General features: G+C 41.2%; 1 protein-coding gene across 1 annotated transcript in view; it reads left to right on the forward strand.

Moving 5' to 3' along the window:
• The first annotated feature begins 306 nt into the window (after positions 1-306).
• LOC146618083 (polypeptide N-acetylgalactosaminyltransferase 14-like) overlaps positions 307-26681 on the forward strand; it is a 264598-nt gene continuing 238223 nt past the window's right edge. Inside the window, exons 1-3 of the mRNA XM_085372113.1 lie at positions 307-412; positions 3204-3214; positions 7984-7998. Of these exons, the coding sequence (XP_085228239.1) occupies positions 307-412; positions 3204-3214; positions 7984-7998 (132 nt within the window). The remainder of the gene's footprint in view (positions 413-3203; positions 3215-7983; positions 7999-26681) is intronic.

Here is a 26681-nt window from a genome sequence, read left to right on the forward strand (position 1 = left end):
ACACACACACACACACACACACACACACACACACAATAACATGCTCGCGCACACCAGCGCACGCGCTTACGGCTGTCAGGCGTGTCAGAGAAGCGCTCGCGCTTCTGTGAGTTGAAGGAGCGAGAGTGAGGGCGAGCGAGCGTGTAGTCGGTGCTTTACAGTGAGCGGGACCAGGCACGCTGCTGCCGTGTCAGTGAGTGGAGGCTGGCTCCGAGTCCGCTTCTTTCACTTCTTTTCTCGCTTCTGTGAAATGGACTTCTGACAGCAGCCGGGCTGCGGGCGCCGCCGGTTCCTCCTGACCGGAAAATGAAGCGACTCTGTCGGAGGCTGGCGGTGGCCGTGGCGGTGCTGGTGTGGCTGGGAGCGCTGGTTTACCTGCTGGTGTTGAGCCGGAGGAGGTTGCCGGAGCTCAGTCCAGGAGCGGTAGCAGGGGGAGGCGGAGTAGCAGGAGAGACAACCTACAACCAGGTGAAGTAAAAATATGACCTGCTGTGTACGCGTGGCGGACTTAAGCGGGACGTCTGCGGAGCTCGGGGCAGTCGCACTAGTTTTAGCAGCATCATGAACCCAAATCCCGAGTGAAGGAGTTTCTGAAACAGACATGGAAACGGAAAAAAAAGTTGTAAAGAATTGCTCCAATATGAGAAAGTCCTTTTTGACATTAATCTTAAGTAAAGCAACCAAATTGTCAGAAAAAAAAGTCTAGTGAAGTTTAATGATGGGGGGAAAGTGTTTACTCTTTGTAATTACCTCCGGTGGACCTAAACATCACTAATGAGCTCTTTCAATCGTTGCACTTTCTCTTAATGTATTGGTGAATTCTTGACCTGTAAAATACTTTGGCCATGCAGTGGACTAAAAACAAGACTAAAACATCTCAAAGGTGAGATGAGAGCAAATGCCACCAAAGATCCCAACTTTCTTCTGATTGCTTTTCTTGACTTGACTCCCAGAGTAAACTAAATGTTGTCTTCTGTGTTGCAAGTTAAAAACTTTTATTTTTCAGTAGATTTATTATCAGTGAAAAATCAGTTTTCTAATCCTACAGTATTCCTATCAGAGCAACTCAGTAAATTGTGAGGTAATACTCAGTTTGTCATTTTAAATTTCATTCCTTTTTTTAATGAAGTGTTGCACGCTCAGTATCCACTATCAGAGCTCTTATCATTGTTTAATTCAGTTATCAGATTGCAGTGGTTCCTTTGAAGATAATTGGGTTCATTTTCGACCCAGCTTGATACCCATGCCCTGTGTTCACTGCAGGACGTCTGTTATGCAAAAGACCCGCAACATGTTCACTGTAGCTGGGGGTATAAACGTATTGATCCTGTCTCTCTTACCTTGTTAAACAGAGCTGCCAGCGCACACATGCACACCATGTAGGAATTGTGTAACAGCCCAACTGAATGGTAAATGGCCTGTATTTGTATAGCGCTTTACTTAGTCCCTATGGACCCCAAAGCGCTTTACAGGACATTCAGTCATCCACCCATTCACACACACATTCACACACTGGTGATGGCAGCTACATTGTAGCCACAGCCACCCTGGGGCGCACTGACAGAGACGAGGCTGCCGGACACTGGCGCCACCGGGCCCTCTGACCACCATCAGTAGGCAATGGGTGAAGTGTCTTGCCCAAGGACACAACGACCGAGACTGTCGGAGCCGGGGCTCGAACCGGCAACCTTCCGATTACAAGACGAACTGCCAACTCTTGAGCCCCGATCGACCGAATGTCCGTAAGAATATGGTGAGATTGTCATACATGGTATAAACCACATAATTAGCAGGGATACTGTATGAATTTATCAAGAAAAGATTATCTATGCTTAAGATAAATTGTAGCTGACCTTTGTAAAGAGTGTTCTGGGTCAGGAATTTGTTTTGTTGTGAGGCACAACAGGTAAAATGCATCCGCTTCAATGTACTTTACCTGAATAAATCTAATGAATAAGGATCCAAGATGCAAGATTTTTAGATGGAAGTACCACTCCAGCGTGTATGTGCAGGGCATTTCTGTGTGAGGACTGCTACATATTCAGCATCTCCACCACACGCTGGGACTCAGCAGTCTGTGTCAAAGGAACATGTGTTTATAGAAACTGCAAAAAATACAAAAAATAAATTCTGCATATGAAGTAGGAAAGATCTCTCATAAGCTGTTGTGTTCTTTGTGCTTTTCTGAAATTAATATGCATGTACTCGAATCACATTATTTGTTCTTCAACACCAGCGTACAGACCTCTGACCTCCCCGAGGCCCTTGTTAATGTTTGCTTGTTGCTAAAGTGCACACTAAGCACTGAATGAAGGCTTTCAGAAAGTTCTGAGTACACGGCAGAAACCCACGTTGCAGTTAGACCACCTGCAGTGTGCGTTTATTTTTGTGAGTGTATGTGTGATCTGTTACAGTGCAGTGAATTTAGAGCTAGTGTAAAAGCTGCTTCACAGGAATAACATTCTTCACATCATCCTATATATACAGAATAGATTTACACTTCTGCGTCAGCTCTATGTCGTAACTTATGCCATAACCGGAACCCTATTTTAACCCTACACTGCAACCTTCTACCTGGTGTGCACCTCCCAAGAAACATAATGCGGGTTGAAGCACAACGCAATAACTCGAATACTGTGGAAAGTTGTTGTGTAGGAATAAAAGGAGTTTCCAGTTACTATGAAAGTTACGACGTAGGATAAATCAAGCTTTAGGCTTCTCTGAAACCTGCAACCAGCTTTTCAATGGAGGCCTACAGCTGTAGGTATTCTCTGTCTGAAAAAGAGCTGTTTTAACTCCATCTTTCTCCCTTTAATCCAACTTTATTTTGATTGGGTGCCCTTCTTAAACAGGAGGTTTGAACAGCAGGTGCGTGTGCTTGACTGTGTGCACGTATTGACTATTATAGAGTAGCATGCTCTGTCTGCGTGGGCAGAAAGGTTCGCAGACTGAATCAAAAGCAGGAAGATAAGTCATCATTCGTGACAGTCTTACTCACCTTGTCACTCTACCGTGACTGTAGATTTCAACATTTGTTTGATAGAATACTAAAAAGATCAGGAAAGCAAAACCACAGTGCTAGCAAAGGGTGTGCACTGAAGTCAGAGTATACAATTTGGAGCAAAGTATGTATATCTCACTCCTTGGGGCTTAAAAAGTTGGAGTGGTTCATCAGATGATCTGGGAAACTCATCTCTTATAAGATACTAGAGATGTGTTCAAATGTCCATTTGATATATAGCGCACTACATATATAGAGTCCGCAGTTTTATAGCGCTGATTGAAATCTCAGCTGTAAATTTCATCCTCTATGTTATGTTCTACAAAAATCGCCACATGAGACAGCAAGAAGTGGGTTACAGGCGCTTTATTGTATATCCATCGAAGGAGACCGCCGCCTCGCTATCTGTTAAAGAATTCTGATGTAGTGTGCTAATGTGATTTTCTTACCTGTTGAGAGGGGAGCATAATACTCCTTGGATGTCTCAGCGGTGCGGTGGCTTGTTTCCTCCCCTGCCCTAGCAGTAGGATTAAAAAAACGAAATTATGCGAGACACCTACAAGAAACATATTTGAGACTTTTCAGTCTAAACTGTAAATATGTTGGAGACGTGTTATTAAGTAGCATGCTTATGAAACCTTTGCACACAAGCAATAAGAGTGAAGCTGCTGCTGTTAAAAAACAAACTGTTATTACGTTGCATTTGGCTGTGCTTCGAAGGGGTTTAAAATGCATATACTGGAGATACAGTTACAGCAGCCCTTTCCTTCTTTTGCTCTTGTAGGTGGATTTGGTTCAGCTGAAGTACGCTGTAAATAAAGTTTGCACAGATGGTGTGTGGATTAGACTTTTTTTATTTTAAGAATACAGAGTCGTATGTCAGTCACAATGTGTGTGTATACCCAAAAACTGTGAGATGATGGATGGACTATCTAGGGACACCTGGGGAACAGCTGGGCAGATGGGTGATGATGGTCAGGTGATGTGCCTCTGCATTGACCTTCAGAGTTGGAGTGACTGAAGTGGCAAATCATGTGTTTGTGCACAACTAGATCATGAAGAAGGACGGCCTGGCAGAGATGAGTTAACCCTTGTATGGTGTTCGGGTCTGTGAGACCCGTGTTCAGTTTTTTTCAAAAGAAAAATTAAACAATTAATTATTTTTTCACGTGTAAATGTGTTGTGTCTTTCCACTCACTCCACTTGATTATAACTGATTTATTTATAACATTTTATATAAAAGAAAAACGAGAAGCACATTAATTCATAAATGTGATCTAACAAAGGTAAAGGGAAAAAATTAACCATGTTTGCTGTTCATATGTCTTGTAATTGGGATGAAGTAAACATCTGTTGAGTAATTTAACATAAAATTGTTTGATAGTGTTAATTTGGAAAGCCAAAACTCTAGCGGGTCCACCAGACCCATGAACACTGGCTGAGTAACAAAAATACGAACACCACACAAGGGTTAAGCTAACTCAGTGATGATCAACGTGATTATGCTGAACAAGAGAAACCCTTAAGCAGCTGACTTCCAAAGCAATTGTAATTTTTGACAATAATTTATGTAGAACGTTACATTATTGTAAATGCCCCCTCATTAACAATAATGTAAAGTCGGGAACAATATGAATCGTCTTAATTTTGAGGCGTGCCTTAATTTTGTGTGAATAGGGAGGTGTTTTCAAACTGCTGATAATTCATGCAATGAAGCTTAATCTGCTGTTGCTCTCATTGTATGTTGACCTGGATAAGATTCTCAGCTAAATGCCTCAAATCTGAAATCTGAAATGTAATTAAACTACTTCAGTTGGAGGGATAGAAACAGCTGCAACCACTTTAGCCTATCAAAAGAAGAGGAAAAAAAGAGTGTCTTGTCTTGTCTTGTGTGGACTTGTTCGGTAAGCTGTGAGCCTACAAGCTAATGAGAGAATCGCTGTTCATTCAGCAGAACAGTGTGTGTGTGTGTGTGTGTGTGTGTGTGTCTTGTGTGTGTGTGTGTGTGTGTGTGTGTGCGTGTGGGTGTGTGTGTGTGTGTGTGTGTGTGTGTGTGTGTGTGTGTGTGTGTGTGTAAAAATGAATGTATCATTTTCAAGTCAGGACACACATGCTGAAATGCACCTCGGCTAATACCCAGCCAGATACAGACTTGCCAACTTAATCCTACAGTTTTTCACACCCAGTGTAAATCTGTAGGTACAGATTTGCCTGGTATCATCATTACCATGCACACAGTCTGCTTGTATCATAAGAAAAGAAGAATATATTTGGCTCTTTCTAGTGCCGTGGTGTATTCTCCAAATGCAAGTTTAAACAGGAGCGCTAGAGAAGTGATACAGTCTTAATTAGAGAGAAAAACATTTGGAATCAAACCAAATGTATCTATAAAAAAACAGGAAACTTGTCTGAGGAATTTTGCTCAACAGAAACTTCTTAGTTTTAAATTCCTAATTCAGTGTAAAATCCTTTTGTGCAATATTTGATGATACACTCTGCTAGCTGTCCCATTAAACTTAAAATATTCTTTCTGTTTGTGCATGCAAAATGATCTTGTCTATCCACATCCACACCCCTGAGTTCATGCAAGCTGTCAATGTGCATGTGAAATTTGACTGTGCAGACTGTGTGACTGAGAAATGAGTGTGTGCACGTTTGCTGTCACATTAGAATAAAAATAAGAGAGTCACCTCCTCACAACTGGGAACAGTTGGTGAGTACTCAGTGATTACATTGAATACTTCTTCACATTTAGTGACTGAATTTAAGTAATTGCAGCGATATGTTGGTTGCACAGACATTGAGAATATAATTACTTATAAACCTCATGGTGACTAATTTTGTTTGCAACATAATTGCACAGGTAATACAATGGAAGGCAACTTGTCTTCAGATATTCACGGTCCAACTAGAACTGCCTGCAATCATTCTCAGACAGACTGGCAAAGGTTTGCAAATAACTGCTGATTCATTAATACAGATTGCCAACATGTTCCAATCAATCTCACTTAGTCTTTGCTGAAAAGTACAACAATTTCTAATCTCTGAGCTCTGGCTATAGACTCTAAATGTAAGTAGTTATTATGAATTTCTGGGTTTGGCAACAGATTTGTCATTACTGATGACATATCACAAATAATTGTTATATTGCAACAAAGAGATGGCATTTAATTGACAATTCGTTCCCATCCAGCCTGAGACTGATGGCAGTCTGACTCCACCTTATTGCAGACAGTAACTGTCTGCAAGTCGTCACAGACCTGGAGCCCAACTTCAAAGCAAACATTTCAAATGCAGTGAGATTTTTAGTTTATTACACATGATCGCAGTAATTTTGGTTGTGGCGTGGTCTCCAATCACTGTTTCTCTCTTTTTTGTGACTGTAGCTTTATGTTTGACTTATTGCCATCTAAGTCTTTGCACATCTTTTTTGTTGTTGTTGACCGAATGCTTAGTTAATATAATAATTTTCCTTTATTTTTGTTCTTTTTTACACTCGTTTGAATTAGTCTAAATTTGCTTGTAGCTGTTTCAATGTTGGCAAACAGTGCTTGTTTTTGTGTGAATGAATGCAGTCTCAAGGCGTGTGTTTGGCATTCAGAACTACAAACTCCACCCTGATCATTTCTGGTTTATCGCGAATTCCACTGCAGAAGCAGGAATGTTTGTGGGGCAGGAATTACGACACAAAAAAAACAAGGTTCGTGCTGTATAAATGCAAGCTAATCTCACGAATTCTTGAAAGGCCATAGGAGGTGGACAATACGTCACACTTCTGGAACTTTATCCTTTCTGTTTATGAAAAAAATCTTAATCCTAGTTGCACTTCGGAAATTGAACAAGCAAGATTTCTAAACAAACATGTATGTTCCTGTGGTAATGAAACATGCATGCAATCATGTACCGCTTACATAGGGTCCTATCCTTGTTGTTAACCTAATTACACTGTAAGTACCGTATTTCCCGGACTACAAAGCGCACCTGAATATTAGCTGCACAAGCTAAAATCAGGGGAAAATCCTGTTTTTTACATACATTAGCCGCACCTGACCAAAAGCCGCAGGTGTTTCAATGTTGACTCATCATATGTAAGAGAATATGCACAAAGGGAATTGTCAGGAAAGAGATGGCTGTTTGGAGACACACCCCTTTTATTAATATTTTGAAAAACAAGTTATGGGTACATATTTGCATAACTTTTTAGGTATATGTACAAGCAGTGTTGGTCAAGTTACTTGAAAAAAGTAATCAGTAACTAATTACTGATTACTTCCCCAAAAAAGTAATCCCGTTACTTTACTGATTACTTATTTTTAAAAGTAATTAATTACTTAGTTACTTTTTAAAAACATGATTTACAACCTGAAGAGGTGATAAAGCGATAGATCTTTCAGCCCAATTCTACTTTTTCTACATAATCCATCATACAAAATGTAATCAAATGGAAAAATCTCTTTTTTTTAACTTGTTTTATCAGTTTTAATCTTTTAACTTTATGCATCAAGCAAAAATTTAATTATATGCAACATTCTCTGAGTTGAATAAATTAGTTTAACATTTAAACCTATTTTCTGCACATTCCAGCACATAAAATAAAATATTTTTTGTGTTTACACTCACTCTTTCAAATAGATGGAAGTAAAACACTTGAAGAATCCGCGACTTTCTCTGTGAATTTCCCATTACGTCGTTGCGCACTCGGTACTTGCTTGGAAGTTTAGGGATTTTTTCGCTTTAAAAAGAAGTTTTCTTCCCACGCACAACGGACGCTAATGTTTTTGTCACTTTTTATGGAATCAAACTCAAAGTAAGGTCAGTACTTCCACGCTTTAAACGCTGCACGCTCATACTCTCTCCCGCACTCGATATATTATCCATTGTTGATCTACACACAGCTGTTGTCACTAACGGCGCACTCGCTTACGTCACTGTCGTGAGACATTCTCGCAAAAAATCACGGTTTTAGTAACGCAGTAACGCAGCGTTCCTACGGGAAAGTAACGGTAATCTAATTACCATTTTTGCAATAGTAATCCCTTACTTTACTCGTTACTCGAAAAAGTAATCAGATTACGCCCATCTCTGTGTACAAGTAGCGGTAATTACAAGTACGAAACATGTACTGTGCTTCATAAATGAGTAACAAATGTAGTACATAACAATAACCTCCAGCACACCAGAAAAATAGATTCAGACTACCTTTTAGGCTCAGGTGCAGTGACACGGCTTTAACAAGAAGAAAAGTCAGTCATTCACCACCATCTTTCTCTTCTTCCTGCGCACTAAAACCACCAAAGTCCTCTCCTCCAGTGTCGGATACGAACAGGCTCAGGATGGCTACGTCATCCATTCTCAGCTTCTTTCATTCGTTGTCACTTGCAAAACCAAAGAAATCCTCGTTGTCAGTGTCAGAGTCGAACACCCTCTGAAGGGCCGTGGCGGTGTCCTCCTCTCCATAATGCAGCAGTCCAGCCCTTGATCATGGATGTTTTCACACTTTTCCACGCTGTCAGAATCCAATGGTGGAGTTGAGCATAACTTGCTTTTCGCAAGTTTATCGCCGCTCGTCATCCACGACTCCCGCTGAACGCGTAGCGTTAATTTGAAGTTTGTTTTTCGCGCTACTTGTACAGCACTATGTTGCCTGGCGGATGGACACGTGACCAACATACCACTCTTGAACCCCGATACTGTGTGTCTGATCACATGCCCTTCCGCCAGGCAACGTAGTGCCGTACAACAGCGGAACAAACAAAACAAATCGTCTTACGATATGACAAAAATCATGGACAATCCATAGAAAAGCCGCACCTGACTAAAAGCCGCAGGGTTCAAAGCTTGTGCAAAAAGTAGCGGCTTATAGCCCGACAATTACGGTATATTATTGACACGGTTGATTAAAGGTGTGTCTTTGCAGAGGTGTGTAAATGGTAGGCAGGTAACATTTACACACCTCCAACATTTGAAAACAATCAGCAGGTTGCCATTTTTTAATCAGAAGGAACCTTTAAGCTACTTGTCTGTGGCTGCTAAAAAACATTAATTTTTTTAGTACATGTCAAGCATTTGTGTGTGAGTGTATGCCAGGACAGAGGATGTGTCTTTTGTCAGCAATGCTCGTGCTGCTGAGTACTATTCAAATGCTAATGCAGAATTCCCACTCCTCACTGGATTAGCCTGCACTCCTGTTTACCTAGCATGACTACTTCCTGTACAAGGAAGGATACTCCTGTATTCTGTGCACACACAGAGAAATGCTTATATGCAGAATCACACCCTCATCTATATGCACGCACAAGAAAACTGGTATTTCTTGCGGGATCCCACACATGGACACACACATACACACTGAGAGAGCTTTTGGAGAGCCTTTGAAGCAGCATGGTTGGAGTGTGCCGTGTCCTCGGGCAGGTTGGCAGGGGGTCTTTATGGAATTTCTGCCTTCAGAAATCCAAACATGAGAGGAAACAATCTGTTGGTTCTTTGAATACTGAAGGACACTGCCTCACTGTGTGCCTCTCTCATTCTCTCTCTCTGGTGGAGGAATGTCAAGCGTCTCAGGGCAAGATGTTGATCAGATCTGGACCAGACAGAAATTATTTCTGTATGTAGTACATTATTCATTGAATTCATTATTTCACAGAGGATTCTCTCTTTAAATGATGAACACAATGGCACTGTGTCTAACAGAGTTAGCGCTGGTACTTCCTGACACTTTACAAAAGCACCACTGCTAATGCACTGTTTTGTTTAAAAAAATATACATGTTAGCAAATGATTGAAGAAAAGGTTTTATTAAATTGTTGAGGTGGCCATTGAATCGTTTTTGCCAGCTTTGCCCTTATTGTGCAAATTTGTCTTCGCTGAACTCTGATGGCAGAAGTTCCATACAGCGTAGTCTGTTTTTACATGATTGATTGACATTATATTGATCAAGTGACGAAAAGATGGTGTGATTGTCTGAAGCATTAGACTGATTAAAAGTTAAGAATCACCATGTGCACCCACCTTAGTAGTGACCAATTTTTAAGGATATTCTGCTGTTACTTTTGAACAGGGGCCAAACCAACTACGCCCTTCCACTCCTGTCCTGCCAACATCTGGTTGGTCTCATCCAGTCTAATGTGTGTTGTTATTCTTCAGTTGTTCCATTAAAAAAAATGCTTATTTCTAATCTTACCATCTTGTAAACCCTCCCTTTCACTTCTACCTCTATCCTTCTCTCACAAATCACTCCCAATACTTGTCTCCACCCACTCCACCCTCCCTGGACTCTCCTTCACCTCTCCAGTGCTTGTCTGTTCCTTATTAAAACGTCACCTGCACTACCTCCACTCCTTGCGTCTTACAGCTGCCTCCTTTTTTGCACACATGTATTCTGTGTGGCTTCTATTGACTTTTGCTGCTCTTCTCTCCAGAGCATACCTCCACCTCTCCAGGCTTTATTCCACCTGCTCCTGACGTTCAATGCAGATCAGTGTCATCTGCAAACATCAAAACCGACTGATGCAGTGATGAAAGAACTCAGTATTAGTGCATATTGTGATTTTTTTCTTTTGTCCCTAACTCATGGTTCAACCAATCACACAACTCGAATGCAAGATTGCTTAGTTCAGTATATAGAGTGACAGAGTGCTGTGAGAGTATTAACCCTGCTGCTTCAAGTTCCCTTGTTTTGTTTTTTGCACTAATCCCAAAGCCAATAGTAGCCCTTTTTTAAAATTAAAAAATAAATAAATAAAGGAAAAAAACACCTTAATTAATGGATTAATGGTTGATGCTACACACTGTAGTGCTCTATGCATGTAGAAAAACTTAAAATACAATATACATTTTCACAATATTCTTCTTCATACACTCAACAAAAATATAAACGCAACACCTTTGTTACTGCTCCCATTCTCCCATTCCCCATGGGATGGACGTAGAGACCTAAAATTCATTCCAGATACACAATATAACCATCCCTCCCAAACAGTGGTCACAAATCAGTCCAAATGTGTGGTAGTGGGCACATCTGCTATATTGAGATAATCCATCCCACCTCACAGGTGTGCCACATCAGGATGCTGATCTGACATCATGAGTAGTGCACAGGTGTACCTCAGACTGCCCACAACAAAAGGCCACCCTGGAATGTGCAGTTTTGTCTCACAGCAAAATGCCACAGATGCCACAAGCAATGAGGGAGCGTGCAATTGGCATGCTGACAGCAGGAATGTCAACCAGATCTGTCGCCCGTGCATTGAATGTTCATTTCTCAACCATAAGCCGTCTCCACAGGCGTTTCAGAGAATATGGCAGCACATCCAACCGGCCTCACAACTGCAGACCTCGTGTAACCACACCAGCCCAGGACCTCCACATCCAGCAGGTTCACCTCCAAGATCGCCACCCAGACAGCTGCTGGAACAATTGGTTTGCACAACCAAACAATTTCTGCACAAACTGTCAGAAACCGTCTCAGGGACGCTCAACTGCATGCCCGTCGTCCTCATCGGGGTCTTGACCTGACTCCAGCTCGTCGCCGTAACAGACTTGTGTGGGCAAATGCTCACATTCGATGGCGTCTGGCACGTTGGAGAGGTGTGCGCTTCACGGATGAATCATGGTTCACATTGTTCAGGGCAGATGGCAGCTGAGAATGTCCCAGTTCTTGCATGGCCAGCATACTCACCGGACATGTCACCCATTGAGCATGTTCGGGATGTGCTTGACCGGCGTATACGACAGCGTGTACCAGTTCCCACGAATATCCAACAACCTCGCACAGCCATTGAAGTGGAGTGGACCAACATTCCACAGGCCACAATTGACAATCTGATAGATTCCATGCGACGATGTGTTGCACTGCATGAGGCAAATGGTGGTCACACCAGATACTGACCGGTTCTGGGTCCCCAGACCCCCAATAGCGCAAAAAACTGCACATTCCAGGGTGGCCTTTTGTTGTGGGCAGTCTGAGGTACACCTGTGCACTACTCATGATGTCAGATCAGCATCCTGATGTGGCACACCTGTGAGGTGGGATGGATTATCTCAATATAGCAGATGTGCCCACTACCACACATTTGGACTGATTTGTGACCACTGTTTGGGAGGGATGGTTATATTGTGTATCTGGAATGAATTTTAGGTCTCTACGTCCATCCCATGGGGAATGGGAGCAGTAACAAAGGTGTTGCGTTTATATTTTTGTTGAGTGTAGCATCATTTTTAAAACAGTCATCAATTTATTAGCTTATTGCAATGTTTTTTGTGGAAATCTCTCTTACAATTTGACTTCTGTCTCAGTTTCTCTCTTTTCTTTCTCGAGAAAACAAGATCGATGCTCCAGTCACTGTGCTCGTCGTGTGTATCACAATGCCCAATCGCGCCACAATGGCACAAGGCACACTCACACACAATACTGTACACTACACTAAATAACACAAGAGCACACATACATAAACTGCATGCACACGCACAGTTGAAATTATTCATTTCCCTGTCATATGAAATGCAGTTATTGTTCCTTTCTCCTTCCCTCTCCCTATCAGGAGGCATTCACATGGACAAGAGGAGAGGGAAATGAGTTTTCAGAGCGGCTATAACCAGCTCCCAGGGAGGGAATAATAATAATAATGTTTTATATGAAGCACTCAGTTCAGCAGGGCCCACAGGTTGGCTAACTAGACTGGCCTCTGGCACTGGAGGACTCATTTGTGAAACACACTTACCACTGTGGAAATGAACCTAACTGAGGTTCAACAGCTACAGCGGCTGATATATCACTAAAGTTATGTCGCAGCTTTGCGATTTTCATGATGTTGGTTTGGAGAAATGCCAAACAATCAACCAGTTAAGTGTTTATTTTTGACTGGTATTGATGGTAGGGATAAAAGGGCACCAGTTTAAGCTTTTAAACCATATGTTAATGGAAATTTGTCATGTCTTTGAGTAGGTTCAGAGGTTTCCTAACATGTTTTTTCCCTGACATTTCATAGTGTTATATTGTCATAACATAGACTTAGTGTTATTTTTTTACAATAATTATTATAAAATATGATTATATTTTGGCCATGTTTCTCAGTTTTCCCATGTCTGTATCATAATGAGAAATGTGAAGCTAAATATTTGCAGACATCACCCAGCAGAGATCCATGTCAGAACGCTAATGTGCCAAGCAGTCAGACTGAACATGTGGTGGTTTGGTGTAAATCAGTTCCCATGTTTCTGCTTTGTGTTTAGTATACTGATTCATATTCTATTCTATCTGTTTCATATCAAAGCAAATGTAGGTTTAAAAAAATCTGAGATCTCAAACAAAACAGACGGAAATGTTGCTGTGAAAGTCTTTACAGTACAGCAGCTGTGGGGAATATTGACTTACCTGTGAGGCTTGGTCACTGAAGGCCATATGTGTTTTTAGTGAAAGTGGAGCATTGCAAAGGTAGAAAAGCAGTGGTATCGAAACTCTGGAAAGAATTCATTTGCATTTGTGATTTGGATTAACTGAAGTTGGGGGGGGGGAATCCATCTGTTATTTCATTTTTTTGTGAATATCAACAACAGAATATTGTTTATTTAATCATATTTAATTAAAATTTCGTTATTTGGTGCAGTTTCTATGTTCCCCCCAATAATTCTCAGAACCTTCAGAAGTTAATTTTCATTTCAAATTTTGACATTTTAGCTTTTTGCTTTGAAAAGTGTTTTTTTTCTCCCAGCGAGAATTGCAACTTCTTTACTTGTTTAGCAGAAATGGTACAAAGAAATATTGTTACATAAGCATTCATATGTAACAAATGCAATGTGCAGTATTTAAGCCATGTGGCCCTAATTTCAACCCTTTATCTCTCTCACCCACAAAAATGACATCTGATGACCTCCCCTGTACCCTTAATTACGTGTTTTTGACACCACAGGATATTACGATAAAGATGTACATAGTTTCCGGGTTTTTCCAAGGGTAGTTGCGTAGGCAGAGGTAACCCTCAGTAACTTCTGATGCAAACCCAGCAGGCCTTAAATATGACAGAAACTGCTCAGTTCAGAAAAGAGCTTTAAGGGATATTCCTAGTATGATTTCAAGGGGTAAAGAGTCAATATGGAGGGCCTTTTTCCAATATAGAACTTCACCCTTTACTGTATATACATATTCTTCACATCATAAAGTGTTGATTTAAATTTCTATTGGTGTGATGTTTTGAATAAATGTCTCTCAGAAACTGTTCTTTACCTAATTACATTTCCAACGAATGCACATTTTACTCATATACATGTATCTGACAGCTTCAACTAATGTTTGTTTTTTTTACTTACAATTTTTCACTGACTACATAGTCTTCACTTCAGAGGTTATTGGACAGCAGCTTTCAGCTAAATTAGCATTTGATCAGATGTTATACAAAGAAAGGGGATTTGCCATCACCATACAATTCCTGAAATGAGAAGCATGTTTCTCTCAACAGCACAAGAAAAGGCGTTTAGCATTTTCCCCTCCTAATTCCTTCCTACGTTATAAATGATTCAGAAGCTTCAAAAAAAAAGGGAAAAAAGCAAGAATCAGCATACATTGGATTTTTTTTTTTTTTTTAGATGGGGATGCGGTATAATCAAGCATCTTTGACTGCAAAATTATCCATGTACTCTGTATGTGTGTGTGTCTGTGTTTCTCTTACACACACAAACATACAGATAAACAGAGGCTGGGAAAGGCTCGAAGGTTTGATTATGTCATCATGCAGGCTCAGCAGGACAGTGTCAGTAAATCATAACTTTACATGTACCAACATTTCATTTATAATTCATATGATGGTCATGTAGGCGTCAGTTTGGGTTCCGCTTTGCGAGTGTGTCTCTTCACTTGTGCTACACATACTTGGGTTGTGTCTGTGTGTATCTGTGTGCAATGGAAATTAACTGTCACTGATAAGATATGCACCACTTTGTCACGCTACACAACAGACGCCTTTGTGTGTGTTAGGGTTACGGTTTTGTGTGTGTGTGTGTTTCTGAAAAAGATGTTGCCATGGATTTAACTAATTTGGTTACTGTCGCTTTCCACAATGACTTGACTTTTTAATGTAATATATAAATCAGGCTCTTGATTTCTTGTTTGAATATGGGGATTAGAGAACAAGATTCACACAGCTGTTGAAAGAACATGATGTCTTAATAATCAAGATAAACAAGTCGTGTATGTATGGCAAAAGGGTTTTGAATAAATTCTGACTGAAAAAGTTTCAAATTTTAAAACTTGAATTAAATATGATGTTAAACAAAAAACCTAGAAGGAATTTTTGCTACTTGGTAGCCCTGTTGGTAACACCTTCAGGTTGTTATTTTAATATAAGACTGTAGATCTGAAGGACAACATGGTGCTAAACTTAATAATCACATGGATTTAAAACCTGTGTGGAAAGAATCATGAATCAGATCTGACAACTTCTTAAAGTTTCTAAAGTTTCATGACAGCAGAGCTTAATATATGGCTCATTCCACGGTGATGCCACGATCAACATTTTGAACAGAGTACTTGAACAGATGCTTCAGAAACCATTATGCTTGCATAGAAATCCGATTGGTATTGGTTGTTCTTGGTTTTGCTGTTTTAAAGTTTTGCTGTAAAGTGCATTTTGGCATAGTGTTGGTTTCTATTCTACAAATGTTACTGTCTTTCCTGAAGACAACTTCATCCTGGGGTTGGATGTAACCTACCTCCACTTTCTTGGCCTGGCACCAAAGATGATCCTCCTTATACCACTGTGACCTTAGTGGTAATTGTAATTAGAACCTGCAGCAGCTTGAGAACTGATCATTCATGATCAAGACAGTAACAGTCACCTGCACTGACTGGACAGCAGCTGTTACACAGTGCAAGGGAAATAAAATATTTGCAGAAAGAAACATTTAAGAACACCTCTTCAGGGCACACAAGGATGCATGTACATACTTAAACACTAAATGTTTAATGAGGTTATATATTAAAGAAGTGCAACTATAACTTTTCCATATATTTTCATGTAGACATTTTTTTTTCCTCATTCAGAGGTGTTGATCCATTCTAGCCATGAGAAAGAATTGTGGTTTAAAGCACTTCCACATCAGCTGTACTTTTCACACTATGTCCCTGTTTTATTTTCAGTCTGTGGTTTTGTGTTTTTAGCCTGGCCTGCAGCTCCTAACCTTTTCTGAATAGCTAGTGTTGCACTGATCAGGAGGCAGGCAGACACCTCTGTATTGTTAAATGAACACTACGTGTAACATGTTTTTAGGCCAGAAAAAGCAGTACACAACATAGGCAAGTCAAAACCCTTCATGCCTTCATGGGTTACTGCAGTACCACATTATACCTTGATATTACGCTAACTGAGGTGTGCCAGATTAAACAGGATTGCATCTGGAAAATCAGTGGCAACAGGTGTTATGGAGTAATTAATCCAATTATGAAATTTTGGTTCAAATCCTCAGTATGTATGGAGGAAGTCAGGATAGAGGTACAACAATGAGTGTCTACAGCCATGTTTAAAACAAAGTAAAGGCTCTATCTCTGTTTAGGGTTGTATTTTAGCCCATTTTTATTGCCAACTTGTTGCTTTGTGGAATGTAACAGATTGGCAATGGCTTTGTTTTTTCAGCCTGATAATGATGCCAAGCAGCACTGCCAGTGCAGTAAAAGCATACCTGGATAGTTTTTTGTTGTGCGTTTTTTCTTTTGGTCATGAATTGGCCTCCCCAGAGCCCAGACCTCAGCATTACTTAAGTAGTGTTGGATCATCTCAACAGGGAATTGAACAAAAGACAGAAACATCCAAAGAAGAGCTTTGGATGTCCTTCAAGAACCCTGGAGAATGATTTCCAGTGAACGCTTAAAGAAATTACAAGAAAGCTCGTCTAGGAGAGTTCAGGCTGTGCTGAAAAACAAAGATGGCCATACTAACTATTGACTTTCAAGCTTTTTTCCTAAAAAATATAAAGAAATGAAGGATGGTTCATGACTTTTGCACAGTACTATATCCTCTGATATCCTGTGTTAAACTTGACTCCTGCCAGCAACCAGCTTATTTTGTGAATGTCAAATTAGCCTGAGTGAAAAAAGGTGTGTGTGTGTGGGAGGGAGGCAAAGGGAGAGAGTGTGTGTGTGTGTGCGTTGGTGCAAAAATTGTAATTCTCACCTTGATGCATGTAAGATTGAGCCATCAATCTAGTTTATAGAGAGCGGAGGGTAAAATGAGGATAAAGAGAGTGGGGGAGAAAGATAACAGAGAGGGAGAGTGAGGGAGAGGAGGGGATACAAACGAAAGAGGAAAGTCAAAAACTAAGAGTCAAAGAGAGTGAGAACAAAGAAGGCTACAAAAAACGAAGAGCCAAACAGCAGCATTGACAGAAAAGTCGCAAAATCACAATATGAGAGAGAATAGAAAAGCTGATGAAGAATAAGAAAGATGGCACAAAAGGAAAGCGTGATGAGAAATGAGAAGAAAAATGAGAAGGAAAAAATAAGAAAAGACAAAAAATGGGATATATTGAGAGGATGTGAGGTAAAGAGAGACAAATGGATCCGCAGAAAGAGCCGACACACACGCACACTTGCACACACAAAGAATGAGAACAACAGTGAGCCGACAGGGAGCAAATTAACTGGTTTAAAGCAGACATAGTACAAGCTGTTTTCACTGTCACCAGTCATTTGTGCTCAATGTGTCATTTCTCCACTCAGTGCCAGTTACAGTCGGCTTCTCCTGTCACTGCCTCTGTGCGAGCACAAGCTAGTATCAGTACTTACACAGCATTGTGCGGTGAGCCATAGTATTTCATGCAAGAAGCCACCTAGCAGAGGACAGCCTTTCACGATGCTCATGTTTGCAAAGTTACAGCGATCATGTCTGGTGTATGTGTGATGATGTACAGTGCTGTGTGGACACAGCACAGTTTTACCGTGGAATAAATGTTGATTGAGCTGGAATATTATTATTATTTCTGTAACTCTACAACAGAAACTGAGTGCTGTGAAAACTGCTTACTGACTGGTTTGTGAAGTCCTCCATTGAAGCCTCAGCTTGATCACTTTGGCTGTTGCCGTCTTGTTCTTTTGAAATGAGATGCAATAAGTGAGGGTTGGCTCCATTGTCAGGTAGCTGTAGACTAAATCATTCTTCTAGTTCATCGATGTTACTCTTAGTAGACTGAATATGTTGTACTGGGGGGAAATTGTAAATTAGTATTTGAGACCAAAATACATGCGTTGTGAATTTTTCTTCTGAGATCATAAATCAAGCAAAAAGTTGGGTGGTTTTCCTGTTGTGTAAAAATCTGAGTTGCTGCAGGCTGGCCTCTCGAAAGAATGTAGATTTAACATATTGCTGCATGACACAACTTTTTAAAGCTCAAAGTTACAGTGCTGTGCAAAAGTCTTGAGCCATCTGTCATTTCTTTATATTTTTCTGGGAAATGGGCTGGAGTAAAACATATGTGCAAACATACATGGGAATACAGTATATAAGGCAAAACAGTTTGTAATTTCTTTAGGTAGTCTTCAGGTAGAGTTAAAGCTCTTCTTTGGATGGATGGCGGCCTTTTAGTTTCTCTCAGATGATCCCACACTGCTTCAATAATGTTGAGGTCTGGGCTCTGGGGAAGACTGATAGTTTTTCGCTGTGTTCGGGATCACTGTCATGGTGAAAAATGAAGCTGCCAATCAGTTTCCTCAGATTGTGTTGTATGATGGATTTGACAAAACCTTCAACACCACTGCTTGAAATACAGCAACAGGCCATAACAGAGCCTCGCGTTAGCTTCAGCCTCTTCACTCCTTTTTGTGCGCCCAGGTCCTTGAAGCTCTGCTCTGATTGCGTTAATGATCGTTGTTCTGGAGTGAAAATGTTTTCTTCGGTAAAGTCCAGCATTATTGAGTTTACTTTTAAGACTCCTTAAACTCATCTTTACACCATGCAAACTTAACATCGTGTCCACGATAACACCTGATGAACACCAATGAAGTGACCTTCACTGAAATATTGAATGCAGTACTGTAGGGTGTCTGATCCTGGTCTGTATCCCGCAAAAGCCCCAGAGACCGTCCACAGGAAGCACATAAAGCAGTGAAGAGGCTGAAGCTAACGCCCAAAACGGGCAGAACATTTTCCATTTATCTATGTAGTGCAGCGAGCACCGTCAGGGTAATAAATCTAACGAAGTGCTGTGAGGAGTTAGTTTCTAGACCAGGGGTGGGCAATCTCAGTCCACGAGGGCCGGTGTCCCTGCAGGTTTTAGATCTCACCTTGGGTCAACACACCTGAATCACATGATTAGTTCGTTACCAGGCCTCTGGAGAACTTCAGGACATGTTGGCTGTATCCCAATTCAGGGTCTGCAGCTGCATTTTAAGGCCGATTACGTCGCAGCGACGCGACGAAGACTGTTCCAATTCGAAGGCTGCTCGAAATGCGGCCCTCAAATGCGTCCTTCATTTCCCTGAATTTTAAGGACGTGGCGGTGTAGACTTCGTGGCCCAACATATCCCAGAATGCATAGCGCGGCGGTGGGTGTGGATTGGTGTGGATAATTTTGCCGAAAAAAAAAAAACGGCGGATGAGGGGCGCCCAAAGAGTAAACTTTAAGTAAGTACTGAATATTATGTCACTTATTTATGTGCAAATGTTTAATAATGAAGAACATTAAAACATTACTGTTGGCCACATGTCGGCAAAGTTACGTGACATTAGTGACGTTTGTACTAACTTGGTTTTAAAGCCTTTACTTTAAAATATACGCCGTTCAATAGCTGAGCTTAATCTTACAGAGAATGATCAAAGCTCATGTAGAAACAAACAAACAAGTGAACAAAGGATTTTCTCCTTCATTTCTGTCAAACAAAGCTGTATGAAAAGTTTCCAGCTGTTAGTATCATGGTTGCTAGGCACGGAGGCTAGACCGTCCCATTTCACAAGCCTCGCACTTCCAGCATTAGCGGTCTTTAAGTACGTGGCCCTTGAGGACCGTTGAGGCTGCGTACTTTAAGGCTGCAGACCCTGAATTGGGATACAACCATTGAGGAGGTAATTTAGCCATTTAAATCAGCTGTGTTGGATCTAAAACCTGCAGGGACACCGGCCCTCGTTGACTGAGGCTGTATCCCAATTCAGGGTCTGCAGCCTTAAAGTACGCAGCCTCAACGATCCTCAAGGGCCACGTACTTAAAGACCGCTAATGCTGGAAGTGCGAGGCTTGTGAAATGGGACGGTCTAGCCTCCGTTGCGCTGCCCAGGTTGCCTAGCAACCATGATACTAACAGCTGGAAACGTGTCATACAGCTTTGTTTGACAGAAATGAAGGAGAAAATCTTTTATTCATTTGTTTGTTTGTTTCTACATGAGCTTTGATCACTCTCTGTAAGATTAAGGTCAGCTATTGAACGGCGTATATTTTAAAGTAAAGGCTTTAAAACCAAGTTAGTACAAACGTCACTAATGTTTCATAACTTTGCCGACATGTGGCCAACAGTAATGTTTTAATGTTCTTCGTTATTAAACATTTGCACATAAATAAGTGACATAATATTCAGTACTTAAAGTTTACTCTTCGGGCGCCCCTCATCCGCCATTTCGGCAAAATTATCCACACCCAAAGCCGCGCTATGCATTCTGGGATATGTTGGGCCACGAAGTCTACACCGCCACGTCCTTAAAATTCAGGGAAATGAAGGACGCATTTGAGGGCCGCATTTCGAGCAGCCTTCGAATTGGGACAGCCTTCGTCGCGTCGCGGTGACGTAATCGGCCTTAAAATGAGGCCTTTAAGGCTGCAGACCCTGAATTGGGATACAGCCTGAGATTGCCCCTGTTCTAGACGTTTGTTGACATCCCGCGTTTAGCTGCTGCTGCTTCTTCTGCCGCTAATTTAAAGACGCTTTACTGCCACCTGCTGGGCTGGAGTGTGGACCATGACGGTTTTAAGGCCTGGATATTTTCTTAAGAAAATCCCCGTGACATTTAAAAATCTGAACATCATTATCTCACCCATACTCTTTTGTAAAATCTCTTCAAACATTAACTGAACAGTACTTCTGTGAAAAGCCCTCGTTTAGCTGACTACAAATCACTTTTTTGTACTACAAATATAGAGTAAGCCTAATCGTTGAGTCACTTCTGGTATTTCAGACAATCCCTTTCCGTCAAGAGCCACTTGTTAATTTGTTGCAGACTTGTTAAAGTGTTTTCTTAAATGTTATTTTGTTCTTCCAACTTTGTTTTATTGATTTCAACAATGACATACAAAGTTAGCAACAGCTAAGTCAATCTTGATTTCAGAATAGTGGTATGTCCATTATACCCTCCAACCCCCCAACCCGAATTCTCCCCCTACCAGGTCCACACTAGACAAAACACCGCAGAGAACCAGTCTCTGCCCACACACACAAACCCCCCCCCCCCCCCCCCCCACAACCCCCCCCCCCCCCCCCCCCCCCATCATCTCAGGACCCATACACATAACAAGCATAATCCCCAAAAAACAACAACAACCACAACCCCTCCCCCCCACCCCGCAACCAAACAAACAAACAAAAACAAAGCAAAAACAGAGAAAACAAAAGCAGTTATTATAGTTAGTTATAGTTATAATGTTATAGTTATAATGTTATTTTGTTGTCAATTTTTTTATTTGGTTTTTTTTTTTATGTAAAAGTGTTTTCGGAAATGTTAATTTTTTGTTGATGTTGTAAATGTGATTTGCACTTCACAGCCACCGTAGTACGGACATTTGATGTAAAAATCTGCCAAACATGTGGAGCTACATGCTGTGGTGACCTGTTATGAATAAGGGGGCATTTGAAAGGAGCTTCTTTTTCTTTTCCTTTTTCTTTGCCAAAGTGTCTGTTTTGTGTTGACACAAAACCTTTCTATTGATTGAATGATGTGCCTTTTGATGATTTAATGATTCGTAGTTCGTAGGTTAAGTGGATTAATAAACAAAACAAGAAGCAGACCTTCAGAAAGCCATGAGAACTGTTGTTAAAGAGCATTTAAAAATACAATAGTCTGGCTCCTTGGAAGTTAAATCTAATGAAATGAGGGTCAAGACTTGCACACAGCAAACAGCACAATTTCCATGCATTTCTCTGTTACATAGCCAGCGTGCCATGTAACCTGCAGAGACTGAAAAGAGACTTTAAAATCTTGTCAAGTCTCAAGTCTGCAAAGTCTCATTTCACTAACCCTCTAAGACCTGAGGTGCATTTGTAACTTCAGAACTGAAGCAAATTCCGGCGCTTCACTCTGAAACTCGTGTTGCTTCAAAGCTGTCAGCTGTGAGGCCCAGACAGGAGAGTCTGCCGACTGCTGTACGTATTGCTGCGGTTGTCATCATCACCATTGCACTTTTCAAGCCGTTGCTGTTGTCACAGTTGTTGTTGTTGCTGGGGCTAATAGCAGATATATCCTCTCCATTAGCAGTTAATCTCCTTGCCAAGGGAGTGAAGAAAGCAATATTACCAGCGGGATTTAAACGAGCACTCCTATCATCTTTTTCCTCTTCCACCTTCTTCCAAACTCCCCTCTAAAAATGTAAAATTTTCATTCCTGCTCGGCAACAATGACACACACTCTCTCTCTCTCCCACACACTCACACAAACGTACACACACAATATTGCTTATTCCCCGGCTGACCCTTCTGCTTGGGGCCAATAAAGAAAGGGATTAGATTGAGAGCTCAGTGCACACAACAAACACACGCAGCTGCTGTCAAGACATTTAATAATGAATCTGTGTTGTTGTGATTTTGTCCTTGGATTTTTTTTTCAGCAAAGCCAGACTTCTATGTTATTAATTTTTATTACTTCTCCCGTTTGTTGTTCGATAACTGCGGCACCGTGTTTATGTCTGTGAGCATGTCGCTGCTCTTTCAACATCAATTTTAATTTCATTTTGTTGAAATACCAAAAATAATATTTCTTTGAACCACACTTGATGAAAACCAAAGGTGAACTGGAGAAAGGAAAGTATCTGTGTCTCTGCATGTGTGTCTTTGTGTGAGAGAAAAATAAAATAGAGAGGAGGTGACAGAGAAGAATAGAGGGAAAGAAGAATCACATTTTGTATTTTGTCTCTTCTCTTAAGTTTGTTTTTATTCATGGCTTTTGCACAGGGTGAATTATTGCTGTGCTTCCAGACGTCTGGCTCTGCAGTGTTTGCTAAGCATCCAAAACAACGTATTCACACTCCCAGGAATTTAGATTCACCAGCGAAAGTGGGTTTTGTGGGAGAAGGTGAGGAATTTTGAACAGCTGTGATTGGATAAATGGTTTCCAGGACTGTTGTACACTGGGATATCTGGACAGATTAGGGACAGACAGAGAGGGAGCACAGTCTATCATTGACAGCTACTGCACCTGAATTGTAGATGGAGATGGTGTTATTGTAGAGTAGAAAGTGTGTGACAGTTTTCTTTGCATTCACAAATTAGAAATGGTCTTAATACTGAATACATTTACCAGCAGTGTACAGGAACAGGCCACCCTGTACACTGTTCTTTACCACCAAAGTAAAATCAAGAAACTGGTTCTTTCATAACTATTAAAACTCTTTTCTTGACTTTAGCAGCTTTTTCTCCAAAACGGTTGAATAGAACATATATGAACACACAATTAAGCAATCTGACAATCACTAAAATTAATTGGAAGATAGTATAAAAACAATGAAATGCAGTCATTGAAAATGACTAAAGAATGCTTATTTATGGAGTGGGACTGTGGTGAATCAGAATCAGAATTAGAATACTTTATTGATCCCTAGGAGAAATTTTTTTTCGTTACAGTGCTCCATTATAAACAAACATTAACAGAGACAGACAATACACTAACTAAGAATAGCACAATATATGCAGGCATATATATACATAAAAGTCACTTATTAATAAATAGCTGAAAAAGAGCATGTGCAAGAAGGGTGTAGCTGTTGCAGTAAACAGTGTGTTAAGTGGATGAGTTGTACAGAGAGATGGCCACAGGCAGGAAAGATTTCCTGTGTCGTTCAGTGGTGCTTTTCGGTAATCTCAGTCTCTCACTGAACGTGCTCCTGTGACTGACCAGCATGTCATGGAGTGGGTGGGAGGTGTTATCCAACATTGTCCTTATCTTGGACAACATCCGCCTCCATCCCCACAACATTGCTGGCCTTACGAATCAGTTTATCGAGTCTGTTGGCATCTGCGACCCTCAGCCTGCTCCCCCAGCATGCAACAGCATAGAGGATCGCACTGGCCACAACAGACTCGTAGAAAATCCTGAGCATTTTCTGTCAGATGTTGAAGGACCTCAGCCGCCTCAAAAAATAGAGATGACTCTGGCCCTTCCTGTAAAGTGCTGTGGTGTTTGTAGCCCAGTCCAGTTTATTGTCAATGTGTACTCCAAGGTATTTATAGTTCTCCACAATGTCAACACTGACCCCCTGAATTGAAAGAGGGGTCAAGTGTTTCCTGGTCTTCCTGGAGTCCACTATCAATTCCTTGGTCTTTGCCACGTTGAGCTGCAGATGATTCTGCTCACATCACGTGACCAAGGAGTCGACCACAGCCCGGTACTCTGTCTCATCATCCTTGCTGATGCATCCAACTACCGTGGAGTCATCAGAAAACATCTGAAGATGGCAGGTCTCTGTGCAGTGGCTGAAGTCTGTGGTGTAGAAGGTGAAGAGGAAGGGGGAGAGGACAGTCCCCTGTGGTGCCCCTGTGTTGCTGATTACCTTGTCAGACACACACTGTGGGAGACGTACATATTGTGGTCTTCCTGTCAGGTAATCAACAATCCAGGACACCAGAGAAGCATCCACCTGCATCGCTGCTAACTTATCACCCAGGAGGGTCGGCCTGATGGTATTGAAAGCACTAGAAAAGTCAAAAAACATGACCCTCACAGTGCTCGCCAGCTGGTCCAGATGGGTGTAGACACGATTGAGCAGGTAGATGATGGCGTCCTCTGTTCCGAGACGAGGCTGATAAGCAAATTGAAGGGGATCCAGATGTGGTCTGACAATGGGTTGCAGCTGGTCCAGGATGAGCCTTTCCAGGGTCTTCATGATGTGGGAGGTCAATGCCAGTGAAGTTGTTAGCACTGCTTGATCATAGGTGAAATTGTGAGCATGAATGATTGTCTCTTGTTATTAGTAGTCCTGTGATCAATCTTGACACACTGGGTAAAGACAATCAGTCAAACAGAAAACCGGTTAAAACTCTGTCATGTTAACATCTACAAATACTGCTACCTTCTCTGAGCTTGAGCTCATTTAGGATGACTGTGATAAAATGGAAAAATGTCCTGTGATCACACAAAGTTTTATTCGTTATCAGTCCACGTTTGGTAAACCAACATCTGTGATGGTTTGGGAATGTAGAAGTGCACTGGCATGGGAAACTTGCACATCTGTAACGCTCTGTTAATGCTCACTGATATATCCAGGGCCTGGAGCGACAGATACCGCCCATATGAAGTTTGTATCAGGGACAAAAATGCCTAACCATGTTCTGCATGTTCTCCAACAGGATGGTGGAGTAGTAAGAGTTTCAGTGCTAAACTCACCTGTGTCCAGACTCGTTAACTGTTACAGACGTGTAGCCCATCATGAAACACATGAAAACCTGCTGAGTACTTGAAATTCTGTTTCCGTGTTGCTTTCCAAACTACAGCAGCTGGTCTCAGTAGTTCACAAACGCAGTGTAGTCAAAATAAAATGTCATGCAACACTGTGGGAAACAAGCAGAAACATGCAGCAGGCTCATTCATATATTTAAAATATTATCTGTCTTACCATGTAATATATTGACTTTGGTTTATATTGGCAAGTTTAATACAGTTTTGGTGATTTACACGACAGTAAATAGCGTTATTTACATTTTAAAGCTGTTTTGGAAACAGGATTGTTAGCAGTAGTATATCCTTAACCATTCATAAATCCCTTTGAGGACATACACTGATCTGGCATAACATTATGACCACTGACAGGTGAAGTGAAGAACACTGATTATCTCTTCACAATGGCACCTGGTAATGGGTGAGGTATATTAGCGAGCAAGTGAACATTTTTCCTCAAATTTGATGTGTTAGAAGCAGGAAAAATAGGTAAACATGAGGATTACACAGAGCATCCCAGTTTGTTGTGTAGGGTCTGCACAGCTACAGACCAGACAGTGTGCCCATGCTGACCCCTGTCCACCCCTGAAAGTGCCAGTAGTTGGCACATGAAGAGCAGAACTGGACCATGGAGCAAATGAAGAAGGTGGCCTAGTGTAATGAATGATGTATTAATTTTACATCACGTGGATACCTGGGAACATCTCACACCTGGATACACTGTAGGAAGAAGGCAGATTAATATTAGCTGGGAAACATTGGGTCCTGTCATTCATGTGGATGCTACTTTGACACAAACCACTTTCCTAAGCATTATTGCAGACCATGTCTCATTGGAACAATATTCCCTGATGGCTGTGGTCTCTTTCAGCAGGACAACACACCCTGCCACAAAACAAAAATGTTTCAGGAGTTGTTTGAGGAGCACAATGATGAGTTTGAGGTGCTGACAACCTCCAAATTCCACATATTTCAGCCCAATCGAGCATCTGTGGGATATGCTGGACAAACAAGTGTGATACTAGTGCAACTAGTAACTAACTGACAGTATTCCAGTTGTTTCTGAATATATG

The sequence above is a fragment of the Diplotaxodon limnothrissa genome, linkage group LG15 (assembly GCF_057381915.1).
Source record: "Diplotaxodon limnothrissa isolate DT_005_m linkage group LG15, D_limnothrissa_male_GT1.1, whole genome shotgun sequence".
Taxonomy (NCBI): domain Eukaryota; kingdom Metazoa; phylum Chordata; class Actinopteri; order Cichliformes; family Cichlidae; genus Diplotaxodon; species Diplotaxodon limnothrissa.